This window comes from Penicillium cosmopolitanum (assembly GCF_028827165.1).
Source record: "Penicillium cosmopolitanum strain IBT 29677 chromosome Unknown utg000004l:1.0-4361866.0:1.0-4365735.0, whole genome shotgun sequence".
In the NCBI taxonomy this organism is placed as follows: Eukaryota; Fungi; Ascomycota; class Eurotiomycetes; order Eurotiales; family Aspergillaceae; genus Penicillium; species Penicillium cosmopolitanum.
Window position 1 is genome coordinate 3,190,085 of NW_026622674.1, and position 12,379 is coordinate 3,202,463.

At 49.6% G+C, this 12,379-nt stretch overlaps 5 protein-coding genes across 5 annotated transcripts; 3 read left to right on the forward strand and 2 right to left on the reverse strand.

Annotated features, from left to right (window-relative positions):
* Window positions 1-401: 401 nt before the first annotated feature.
* N7509_002594 (Amino acid/polyamine transporter I) lies at window positions 402-2,282 on the forward strand (the record flags this gene model as incomplete). Its single annotated transcript, XM_056627231.1, has 4 exons — window positions 402-620; window positions 693-1,869; window positions 1,927-2,038; window positions 2,102-2,282. The coding sequence occupies 4 exons, from the start codon at window positions 402-404 to the stop codon at window positions 2,280-2,282; spliced, it is 1,689 nt and encodes a 562-aa protein (XP_056493026.1).
* Window positions 2,283-3,686: 1,404 nt separating this feature from the next.
* On the reverse strand, window positions 3,687-5,592 carry N7509_002595 (ribosomal RNA-processing protein RRP9; the record flags this gene model as incomplete). The annotated part of the gene is made up of 2 exons (XM_056627232.1): window positions 3,687-5,171; window positions 5,230-5,592. The coding sequence occupies 2 exons, from the start codon at window positions 5,590-5,592 to the stop codon at window positions 3,687-3,689; spliced, it is 1,848 nt and encodes a 615-aa protein (XP_056493027.1).
* A 414-nt stretch (window positions 5,593-6,006) lies between these two features.
* On the forward strand, window positions 6,007-6,727 carry pre1 (proteasome core particle subunit beta 4; the record flags this gene model as incomplete). Its single annotated transcript, XM_056627233.1, has 4 exons — window positions 6,007-6,103; window positions 6,164-6,413; window positions 6,472-6,595; window positions 6,650-6,727. The coding sequence occupies 4 exons, from the start codon at window positions 6,007-6,009 to the stop codon at window positions 6,725-6,727; spliced, it is 549 nt and encodes a 182-aa protein (XP_056493028.1).
* Window positions 6,728-7,060: 333 nt separating this feature from the next.
* Window positions 7,061-8,940, forward strand: N7509_002597 (ubiquitin carboxyl-terminal hydrolase family protein; the record flags this gene model as incomplete). Its single annotated transcript, XM_056627234.1, has 2 exons — window positions 7,061-7,724; window positions 7,775-8,940. 2 exons carry the CDS (start codon window positions 7,061-7,063, stop codon window positions 8,938-8,940), a joined length of 1,830 nt encoding a protein of 609 aa, XP_056493029.1.
* A 257-nt stretch (window positions 8,941-9,197) lies between these two features.
* N7509_002598 (uncharacterized protein) lies at window positions 9,198-12,132 on the reverse strand (the record flags this gene model as incomplete). Its single annotated transcript, XM_056627235.1, has 4 exons — window positions 9,198-11,112; window positions 11,168-11,412; window positions 11,477-11,833; window positions 12,097-12,132. The coding sequence occupies 4 exons, from the start codon at window positions 12,130-12,132 to the stop codon at window positions 9,198-9,200; spliced, it is 2,553 nt and encodes an 850-aa protein (XP_056493030.1).
* Between the last annotated feature and the right edge of the window lie 247 nt (window positions 12,133-12,379).

The window sequence follows — 12,379 nt, forward strand, 5'->3', positions numbered from 1 at the left end:
AGCAACCAGGGATGGCCCGCTCCTTGTGAGACACCTTTTTTTCTGTACTTGCTTTTTTCGTGCCATTTTTTTTTTCAGACACATCTGACAAGGATAAATATTGGGATCGGTGAATTACTTAATACATATGCAAAGCCAACTCTTAGCACCCCTTAATTCCAACCACCCTCTGAAGAACGCGGTGCAGTTTAGATTGCGCAAGCCTCCGCTTTAGGCCTCGGCACCGCGATAAGCCCAAGTAGCCTTCCTTAGGGTTCGCTCATCCACCACTTAGATGGTGTGATTCGCTCGTCTCCGTCTTCGGCTGCTCTTGGCATAATAATATCTTTGGAGGAGCCAGCTTCTTTGTCTTTTTCTCTATCCTTTTGGTCTGCAGCAAGGTGGCAGAAGCGACAGCAAAAATGGCTGGGGTATACGAGGACCAGGAGATCTCCAACAAATCGGCGAATCAGTATGTCACTCATGATGTTGAAGACTACGTGCCACCAGCCACAGATTTGCCGTCTTTCAGAGCTGGAAGTGCCGATGATGGGCACATTGTCTCTCAACATGAGCAACAGAACCTGGTTCGAGGCTTAGGGCAGCGCCATATTCAGATGATTGCGATCGCGGGTGCAATTGTAAGTACATAGCCCCCAACAGAGGTAGATTTTATAATAAGTAAAAAGGTCGAATAATTAACGCCCAAACAGGGAACAGGTCTTTTTCTTGGTCTTGGTGGTTCCATAGCCACGGGTGGCCCATTGGGGGCACTTCTGGGCTATGTTTTCGTCGGCTCAGTGGTCTGCGCCATTCAATTCGCCCTGGGTGAAGTTTCCGCCTTGCTTCCGGTGACCGGTTCTTTTGTTCGACACGCAGAGCTTCTTGTTGACCCAGCACTATCGTTTGCTGTTGGTTGGAACGTTGTTTATGGGTGTTTCATCAGCGTGCCTAGTGAGATCAGCGCTAGTGTGGCCTTGATCCAGTACTGGAATACCGATGTCAATGCGGCAGTCTGGGTGACTATTCTCATCATCGTGTCTGTCGTGGTTGCCATCTCGTTCATTCGAGTCTATGGTGAGGTCGAGTTTATCTTTGCTATTTTGAAGATCCTTCTGGTCGTTTTCGTGGTCATTCTGGGTCTCGTCATTGACCTGGGCGGAGTACCAGGCAAACCGCGCTTAGGATTCCACTATTGGAAAGACCCGGGCCCTTTTGTCGAATACATTTCCACCGGATCTTGGGGCCGCTTTCTCGGCTTCTGGGCTGTCATGACCAATGCAGTGTACTCCTTCGCTGGCGTGGAGTCGTTGGCTATGGCTGCTGCGGAAACGAGGAACCCGCGTCACAACATCCCGAAAGCCTGCAAGCGAGTCTTTGCTCGAATCATTATTTTCTACCTTGCTGCTGTCTTGGTTGTGGGTATGCTGGTATCTAGTGGGGACGATCGCCTCACTGGCGATGCTATGACTGCGGCGCAAAGTCCATTTGTTATTGCCGCCGGTGATGCAGGCATCAAAGCTATTCCTTCAATTGTGAATGCTATATGCCTTACATCTGCTTGGTCGGCCTCGAACCAGAGTATTCTTGCTGGAACCCGAACCCTTTACGGTCTTGCGATCAAGGGCCACGCCCCTCAGATCTTTCTTCGAACTACCAAGTGGGGTGTGCCGTATATGTGCGTCTTGTTGCAGGTTGCCTTTTCTTTCCTGGCATACATGTGCGTTTCCAACACCGCCTTGACCGTTTTCTTCTGGTTTGTCGATTTGACAGCGGCCGGAACTTTGGTATCTTGGATTGCCATTGCACTGAATCATATCCGTCTACTCCAAGCACTGAAGAAGCAGGGGATTTCGCCAGACCAGCTTCCGTGGCATAACCGCATTACTAGTATGTTAAATCGAGGATGCATTCCTACTAATATGCCTTTTACTAACAATTAAACAGGATATACTTCCTGGTTCGCCCTCATTTCGTGTGTCATAATCCTATTGACGGGTGGCTTTACCGTATTCACGAAAGGGAACTGGGATCCAGCATCATTTGTATCATCATATCTGTAAGTTTATTATTTGCGGCCTTGCTCGATGGCCAGACGAACGAAAGCTGACCTTCTGCTCAGCGATATCCCACTTGTTCTGTTTGCGTACGGAGGCTATAAGTTGGCCCGCCGGACCAAGGTAACACCCTTAGAAGCCGTTCCCATCAGGCAGGCCCTGGAAGAGGCCGAGAATGACCCTGAAAATGTGCCAATCGTGAAAGGCAATAGCATATGGTCAAAGCTGAATATATTGTGGGGATAGGACCATCTGAGAAGATCATGTTGCATCGAGATACCCTTATTTCAACCATAGAGTGTTAACGAGTCATGATTTCGGCGTATATTATTAACTAATCATAAATTGAAAGCTGTTCCTTTCCAAGATTTGAGATGAAATATTCCACGTTTGATTTCAAGTTTGATTGCATGAAAATACTGGTGGTTATTTACTACTAGTAACTACTGTCGACGAATTCAATCAGCCTGAGGCAACGATCTATAAATGTAGTGCTAATTCATCGGGTGGGCTCCGGTCACTCGGGTATTGAATGTTTAATTGGATCAAGCTCCATCTGCCTCAGTTCTGGTGCTCTGGAACATCAGCCAACTTCACTTGTCCCCTTGACTGGACACTGGAGTCTTTTCCCTGGAAGTTGAATATCTTGTCTACATCGAGATACATAGCCATACCCCGGCACGATATGACTCGCGGAGCAAAACTCCCTAGGGCCTGCAAGGATTGCCGCGCTCTCAAGAGCCGCGTGAGTATCCACGGGTCATCTCGTCTGTTAATATCGTTTCCCATCTTTGAGTGACGCCCTCCTGCATTTGTACTTTTAGATATCGATGTCCTTTGTCTACGCTGTTATGTGTCATTGCCAAATTCTTTCCAATGCCGATGTGCCTGTCCCCTCACGACTTAACGATATGCCTCGTTGCTTCCGGCCCGAAGATGATTCCATTAATGGAGACCCACATGCCTTATCTACATTCTACATTGGCATGTTCCGCTAGATCTCTTCCATTCTTTGGGAAGAAAGGTATGAATCCATGGGCTGTTAGGTATGCGATTCCTCTTGCAACCCATGCTTCACGGGTATACACCCAGGCTAAGAATTGGGAACGGTTTCCTTGGGCTCGAGATGTTTTGACCTGTATGGAGCATTTGAGTGACGACTATGCTGCTCGATTGCATGAGATATGGGGTGATTACTGGTTTGATCTTAACAAAACCGATGCCGTTAGAGTGTTGGATTTTAGTCAACTTGCCATGGGGCTACAAACGCAAGGCTTCATCGGTCAAGGATATAGAAAATGAGAAGAACTACTACGATATATGCGTTCTATTTCCACCATAAACAAGGACGGTACGTAATTTCACCGCTTTAGTTCATATCATGGGCCGTGGAAGATATACAGGGCTGGCGTGCGCATCGCTCATCTCTATCATTGACTGTCAATGGTCGTGCTAAGATCAACTTTGTGATCATAAAGTGGCAATGAGTGAGTACTACAGGGGAGTGCAAGACAAAATAAAACCAGACAATATCCGGTACGTATGTGAGGTGTAAAATACATGCACGGATCCGACTCCAGGACACCACAATGCTCCTAAATTCATCAATCTCTTTCCGAGATTGCAAGACAATCAAAAACCTGGAAACTTTTATACATCGGCCTCAGAAGCACTGGGGGAGATGAATGGGACCTCCAAAACAACAGCGCCATTGCGGCCTTCAGGGGAAGCCCCTTGGGAGTAGTTATTGGCGTAGCACTTCCACCGGCCCAAGCGGTGCTCCTTGCCAACCGCAGCAACGATACACAGGCCTCTAGGTTCAGTTTCGAGCATTGATTCGGCCCTGGACTTGGTAGCCGTCAAGCCTTGTTGTTCAGATTCCGGGCGGCGCTCGAAGACAGCGATGTCGTTGATCACACCCTTGATCAGATGGCCCGGTTCCAAGTTCTGGTTTTGTGTTTGCTCCTCTGTGTCCATGTCATCAGGGTTAGACACAGTACCAAGCTTAAGTGACTTGCTGAGCTGCTTCGAAGGCGTGTCAGGAGCGGACGGGTTGGGGGTTCCGCGTCCAACAGGGCCCAATGGAATGATTGTTCTCTTGTCGTCTGAAATTTGCCAGGCGCGAATCCAACCATCCCATGAACCACTAAGAACAATATCAGTTCCCGGAAGAGAGGTGAGGGCAGTGATCCAGCGTGGCATCGGGCGCATGTGTCGTGCGTTATGGGCGGCGGTTTCCAAGTTGGCTTCGGGCGATAACTCATCCAATGGAGGAATGCAGTCTAGTCCATGTGCAAGGGGAATTGTGTAGAGCGGCTTCTTCTTGTGGACCGACCACAGTGAGATGCTGCCGGAGTTGGAGCCAGTGACAAAGTGAGTAGGCGGGAGAGGAGCAATGCAGTCAAGATGACTTTCGTGGTAGGGAGCTTTCTTAGAAGCCCCTCCACGGAATACAAGCTGTGTTTCGTCGACAACTTTCCACAAGCGTGACGTGCGGTCCTGTCCGCCGACAGAGACACACTCATCAATGGTCATGGCTGCAATCTGTTCAATGCCTGACTGGTGTCCGAACAATGTTTCAACATAAGCATGACCAGCTCCGCTGATGGACCATGTCTTTATCGTTCGGTCGTATGAGCCGGAGAAAAGCTGCTCTCCAGAGCTCATAGTTGAGATGTGCCGGGCGAACGACAGACAGCTAACGGAATCACGATGTTGAGTAAATGTTCTGGCAGGTGTCAAGGTATCGGCGTTCCAGATAATGAGCTTGTTATCAGCTCCACCAGTTGCAACAAATCGTCCAGAGGGAGATACAGCAACAGAAAGGATGCTTGCTGTGTGGCCCTGCTCCTCGCCGGTTTCGCCAACTTTGCGTAGGCCGCGAGCGTAGCTTACGCGCTTTGGCTTTTTGCGCTGCGGACGAGGGGGCCTTTTGGATGCAGCATCATTCGGGTCATTAGGAGTCGCCAATTCCCACTTCGTGAGAGTCTTATCTTTGCTAACGATGTAGACGAAGGGCGCGTGAACGGCAATAGAAGTACTGGTCTGGGTATCTGAGCGGAAGAAAGAATGCGCTGCATCGGGGAAGGATAGTTTGGAAGCGATTCGGCGAAATGTACGACCCTTGAATTCGTCCTGTAATTGTTTTTAGTATTCGTGGATCGCATGAAAAGTTAATATGATATCCACGTACCACATCCTCTTTCAATCGCTCAGCGATCAAATCTCTATCGATCTCTGCCGCATCGAATCCAACTTCGTCAACTTCTTCTCTGACGTTGTCCAGGTAGCGTTCTGCGAGTTTCAATCTTCGATCTCCCGCCGTTTCGCCATCATCCGAGTCGGATTCGGAGTCCTCCCCGGATCCTCCAGAGACAATTCCATTCTCATCGTCATCCAAATCACTTCCTGAAATAGACTCTTCCCGCTCCTGGGCGCGCCGACTTCCTGCGTCGTTTTTTGCATCGACACCTCGTTTCTTAGTTGTCGGGGCTGCATTGCGGTCGTCTCTCTTGCGCTTGCGTTGGGAAGCGGGGACGGTGAAAAACGAAGACATGGCGATCTTCAGAGGCGAAATTTCACTTCCACTGTAGAAATTCGCGAGCTCAAATCCCCGGGCTGGAAATGAACGTGGAGCGGTCGAGTCTGTTGCGCGGATTCAACTTTTTTTTTCGGGGAAAAAAAGCGCTCTAAGCGGCGGCTTAGTCATCAGTGTAGCTGCTCTCTGAGAGCTCCAAGGCGTCAAGCTCGCCGCGCGGTCATCATCCAACCACTTCTCTCCTCATCGCTGCTTTTTGAACCTCATCTTTCTTCGTTTTCTTTGATTTTACCAAACCGCAGACATGTAAGTCCACTGCTTGTGCTCCGCTGCAGATATCCACGCCATCTCTGACAAACCACGCTTGCTAGGGAGGTTCTCTTGGGTATCACTGGCAAGGACTTTGTCATTATTGCCGCATCAAAGGCCGTAATGCGAGGCCCGACCATTATTAAGGCGGAGGATGACAAGACACGGCAGCTCAACAAGCACACTCTCATGGCCTTCTCGGGAGAGGCTGGAGATACCGGTGAGTAGCTGATGATCCGCAACTCGACACTACCAATGCTAACGAATGGCTTCCCTCTAGTGCAATTCGCCGAATACGTCCAAGCAAATGTCTCTCTGTACACGATGCGCAATGACACCGAACTCAGCCCTGCCGCCGTTTCTAGCTTTGTCCGAGGAGAGTTGGCACGCAGCTTGCGGTCACGAAGCCCTTACACAGTCAACCTCCTGCTTGGAGGAGTGGACCCGGTGACCCAGGAGCCAAGCTTGTACTGGATTGATTATTTGGCCTCGTTGGCTCCCGTACCATATGCCGCCCACGGCTATGCCCAGTATGTTTGATCGGATAAAGTATGACTATCGACCGACCATTCGGGCTAACCTAATTAGATACTACTGCCTTTCCCTACTCGACAAACATCACAACCCGAACATTTCTCTGGAGGAAGGAATGAAGCTCCTCGAAAGGTGCACAGATGAGCTCAAGCGCCGACTACCGATTGACTACAAAGGAGTATGTTTGACTCTTCAATTCCCCAGTATAGGACTCTACTGACTCAATATTTAGGTGTTGGTGAAGGTGATCACCAAGGATGGAGTCAAGGTGATGGATTTCGATAATGATAGAGTTGTGCGCAGTGCTTAATGGTCGACATGCCGGGGTGTTTGTTGTATCATATCCTATGACGTTTTAACATTGATTACGGGATGAAACTCAAGATGTAGCGCAATATGAACGTATACAAGAAACTTCACGTAAACCTCTTCAATGCAGAGCATTCAAACAGACATGTTGCTTCCTATAAATACCCAAGAACCACTTCATACATAATGTTGATTGTCGTTGCATCGGAGCCGTGACCGGCCGCTGTGGTGATGATGGGCTATGTTTGACTTGTTTGCACTCGTCCTAAGCTTGCGGAACTGAAGAACCTCAAGCATTGAAATCCATCTTCCACACCACACCACCCCCATCGCCATGTCGAAGAGACCAGCAGAGCTTCCATTGGACCAGAACTCCGTTGGTTCGCCCGCGTCCAAAAAGGCGCGCGTGGAGGACGAAATTAAAGACGACTCTCGCGGCGGCGCGACTCATGCGCGACGACTCAGTGGCCGGGAGCAAGAACAAGACGATCGCAATGGCTATGACATTCTCGCAGCGGCCGATCTAGAAGGAGAGGAGCTACAGGAAGGTGCACAGGATGACCTGGAGTCCTCAGACATCGATGAAGACGCTTCCGCCCTCAGCGCCCCGAAGCGACAGACTCAACCAGTAGAGGGTTATGGCGACCTTTATCTCGACACGGTGAACCGCGGTATCCTGGACTTCGACTTCGAGAAACTGTGCTCTATCAGTCTGTCAAACATCAATGTTTACGCATGCCTCGTATGCGGTAAATACTTCCAAGGCCGCGGCCTCAAATCTCATGCCTATTTTCACGCTCTAGAGATCGGACACCATGTCTTCATCAATATGGGCACCAAGAAGGTCTATGTCTTGCCGGAAGGCTACGAGGTGCAGAGCAAGAGCTTAGACGATATCAAATATGTGGTCGATCCACACTACAGCAAGGCCGATGTTACGAAGCTGGACAAGGAGGTCATCGATGCCTGGGATTTATCAGGATCTCGATACCGGCCAGGTAAGATATTGTTTCTCCGTGTTGAGTCTTCATCAGCTAACTCTCGTTAGGATTTGTTGGAATGAATAACATTAAAGCCAACGACTACCTGAATGTCGTAGTTCAACTTCTGGCACACGTTCAACCAATCCGCAATTTCTTCTTATTGCACGACTTTCCTACACCAGGGACGCCAGAGATCGTGCTTCGCTTCAGTACCCTAGTGCGCAAGTTATGGAACCCAAAGGCATTCCGATCTCATGTGTCTCCGCATGAACTGCTGCAGGAAATTTCTATGAAGTCTGCCAAACGCTTCACTCTCAGCGAACAGTCAGACCCTGTTGATTTTCTGTCGTGGTTCCTCAACACTCTTCATCTCTCTTTGGGCGGCTCGAAAAAGCCCTCGCCAAATCCAACCAGTGTGATTCACGCCGCTTTCCAGGGCCGCGTCCGAATTGAAAGCCAGGATATTACTGCGCACTCCGATACCCAAAATGCGCGCCTGGTCTTTACTGAATCCGGCGATATCAACAGCAAAGTCACCCCTTTCCTTGTCTTAACGCTTGACCTGCCGCCCACACCACTATTCCAATCTGTCAACAGGGAATCCATTATTCCGCAGATTCCTCTCACGACCCTTCTCAACAAATATAACGGACTCACTGCTTCCGAGAAACTTGCCCAGCGTGTCCGTCATCGCCTCCTCCACCCTCTTCCACCATTCCTCCTCTTCCACATCAAGCGCTTCAGCAAGAACCGCTTTGTCTCCGAGCGCAATCCAACTATTGTCACATTCCCATCACCAAACTCTCTCGACATGTCCCCCTATGTCGAGCCGAATCCCGAAGTTTGGCCCCCAGGAGAGCCAATCATGTATGATCTTGTCGCAAACATCATTCTTGATCCCAGTATTGCTGCGCCCGGAGCTACCGAGGATTCTGCACAGAAAGGAGTCAATGCAGCATCTGGAGAAGGTGGTTCTTCTGCAGGTGCTGGCGCGGGCAGTGAAAAGGTCTCTTGGCTGGTTCAGCTTCATGATAAGGCCATGGGCGCTGAAAATAATCGCCAGCAGGGTGGCACCGAGGGGAAGCAGCAGCAACGTGGCGCCGAGTGGCTTGAAGTTCAAGATCTGTTCACTAAGCGTGCCGAGAGCGAGACTCTGTTTACTCGTGAAGGTTACTTGATGGTTTGGGAGCGGAGGAAGACCCCTGGTAAGAAAGGAAAGGGACGTGCTTGAATGGGAATTTTGGATCAATGGATACGCTTTTTTAAAAGATTTTCAGTTCTATCATGAAACTCTCTAGGTCTACATGGCATGAGGAGTCGGACACCGTTTCGTGACACCCTCATGGCGAGTCTAGTGTACCAATAACAGTATGACGATTTACGTTACCCCTTTTTTATGAATCATCAAGCCAATTGTAGAAGGCATGATATGTATTGAAACGCTATGAAAAATGATACCCTAAATGCAATGCAATGAAGTTGCTCTTTTCATAATGTGCCCCAACCGCAGAATTTCCTCCCAATTCTCATTGTCGAGCCTACCAGGAATCCCCACACGCCTGCTCTCAAGGCAGCCTGCATGCCTCTCATGAGTATAAGCCTACCGGTATAAGCACCGATGTCCACCCAAGAGATCCCACCGAACCATAGATTCAATGGATGGAGGTTTGTCAACTGAGCTGTGGAAGAGGCGTGTGTGGCGAGATAGGAGTGCGCCAGCGAACGGTAGCACAATGATTCGAGTGGGGCAAGAATGAGATTGCTCAGAATCGCAGCAAGGTGCGATGCAAGTGAATCCACAGGGTGAGCAGAGAGCAGAGTCACTCGGTGCGCATTGGACGACGGATACGCAGAGGATGCTGGGATTTGAGAGGTAGGTGCGTCGGGTTGGTCTATCACTTCGGGCGAGAGATCTTGTGTCGCCGCTATAGCTGCTGAAGGTGGTAAGGGATGAGCATCAATGTCACTTGGCTCTTCGACGCCATCTGGGAGGATGTTTTGAACGACAGATTGCGAGATTTCGCCCGCGGTATGGCCAACTAGTTCTTGGTTCATCGTTTCACCGTCATCCAGGCCATTTGGAGGCTCATTCTCAATCAGGTGTGCATCATGTCCAGTTGCAAGGTTTGGTTCCGCATTGATGTTCGAAGGGCCATCATGAATACCCAAAGTTGGGGATTGTGCAGCCTGTTGCTGAGCCTGGCTGAGAATCAAAGCCTCCAGAAAGTCGGCAATTGACCGACGATCAACAGTAGACGAGCGGCGCAGACCCGCATTGTTCGTCCCCAATCTTGGAATATGTGAACTTGAGACGGAGGCAGGGTTGCGCGCAGTTCGAGTTCGGTTGCCGAGCAGTTCGAGTTGCATCGTAATTATGTCCGAACTCTGGTGAATCAATGAAGCCCTAACTCGGGGCGAGGTCGGGGGCGATGTCTCCGGGGACGATGGACGCGAGAATAAAGTATTTGAACGAGAATTTTGTCGACCTCTGGATGTGACTTCGGCTTGTTGTGAGTTGCTTGGCAAGCTTTGAGTGTTTGAGACGGTCGATTGCGATGGTGCGCTGGTCCGTCCTATAGTTGCCATTTCAGAGAAAAAGTCATTGCTCATCTCTCCCGGAGATTGAGACATGCGATTTTCATTCGTTAAAACCTGGGGAATACCGAAACGCATCTCTCCATCGTCTAGACTTGTCCCCTCAGGAAGAGTAGCAAGTCCTGCTTGCCCAAGATCAATCGTGTTTCGGCGCGGCATAGGGCCCGGGGGTCTAGTAAAGGGAGCTACGAGCCCATCCTCTGCGGGGTCATTTCGAAGCTGTACCTCCTCGAGCTCGTGCCGAAGCGATTCGATCGAATTTCTGAGGTTTTCTATTCTCTCCTGGCTGGAAGCTTCCATAGCTTTCTGGCTGGACGTATTGCTAGAGAACAACCCAAAGAATGAGAATAACCATTCTCGGAAAGCAACAAGCTCACATTGCATATCTTGTAACAACGTGAGTTTAGCACGGCGAGCCTCTTCGTCTGCGCGCCGTCCTAGGGTTGGCACCACCCATTCAACCAGATTCTCTTCGAAGGCAACCCTGATTGACAGCTCATCCGCAAGCACCGGCTTTGGTACCTGGCGGCGGATCAAACGGTAGATACGTTCTTCTAGCGCTGGGCGCAAGTAAAATGCATAGATGAATGTTAGAACTGCCGGTGAGGCTAGCAAACGTAAAAGGAAGCCGGTTATAGCTGGAGCAGAGAGGTCCGTTGGGAGGTCTGGAAGTCTTATGAGAGACTCCCCCCCAAAAGGTATGAGTAGTCGAAGGCTTGGTATGGATTTCGGTGGGATAATGGAAAGTGTTTGGAGAATTGAGTACATGTAAGCCTCGACGGATAAAACTAGAAGTGAACTTCGAGCACTGAAAGGAGACGTCAGGATTCGTGAGATGATTGCCGCGTGGAGGAAATACTTACGTGAAGTATGTAATTATAGATACCGCACGAACAGCCAGCGAGAGACTGCCATTGCCTGTGATGCTCACAACATAGTCCCTGATCGCAGTCCATGTGCGCTTCCAGGGATTGTCGCGAGCAATGGCCAATCCGCTCGACACCGCCCATGCGGGAATTCCAGCGAAATAGAACCCTAAAATCCCAGTGGTACCACGTTCAGACCGTATGACATCGAGCAGTGCAGCATGTGTGTAATGTCTGAACGTCTGCAATACAGTGATGCGAGTGTCAGTCTATGTCTAGTCTCCAGTGACCAACGAACATCCATACCTGTATTTCTCCTGTGAGAGATGAAGTCCACCAGGAGCCAAAGAAAACAAAAAGTTGATCAGCAGTGGTAATCACTAGGCCAAAGTCATTCTCGGCCGTTATCTGATTGATTCGTTGCTGTTCATTAGAAGAACTGGCACTGCGGTCCTCGCCACTGACGACGATCCCCATTGTAGAGAGAATGTCATTTTTAGCTTTTCTGAGTGCGCGTCCCAGGCTTTTAGATTCTGGATTCACTGGATGTCCGCGAGAGTCATATTGCTGCATATAGCTGTCGGCATGGATATGCGAGACTCTCCGGACGGGACTGGACGGGTCAACGGTAGCAGTCTCTGGTAGCTCATAAGGCGACCGGCCCTGTGATCAGTCAATAAGCTGGCCATAATAGCATCATACTAGAAACTGAGACTAGAAACTGAGATAGAAGCAGCATTGTAGAAAATGATTTAGACAGATATTGTGTTGGCCTGGGAGCAGCTTTATGTTGACTTGCTATACCACCAGGTAGATGGAAAGCACCCAGAGAAAGCAACATGCATACATAAAACTGTAGAGAGGCAAAAACAACAGAATATCCAAACCAGGAATCAATAAAGTAAAAGCATTAAGGTCAAGCTTACCAAAGCTAGCCGGTTCAAATATGCCTGTCGGCCCATGGCGATGACCCCAACTGGGTTCTCATCTCTCACAACAGAGAAATGGCTGTGTCGGCCGTGAGTCTATAACGAGCTCCAGGGAAACTGAAGAGAAAAAGAATGAAGTTCGAATATAGAAAAGAGAAGATGAGTTGTTTCGAATGGCGCAGCTGGAAGGAAGGGAGACCACGTGCCGCGATGGTTATCTTATCGGGGAAGTGCAAATTGTGCAAACACCCAAAAAAAAGTCGCCCCGAGCTTTTCGCAT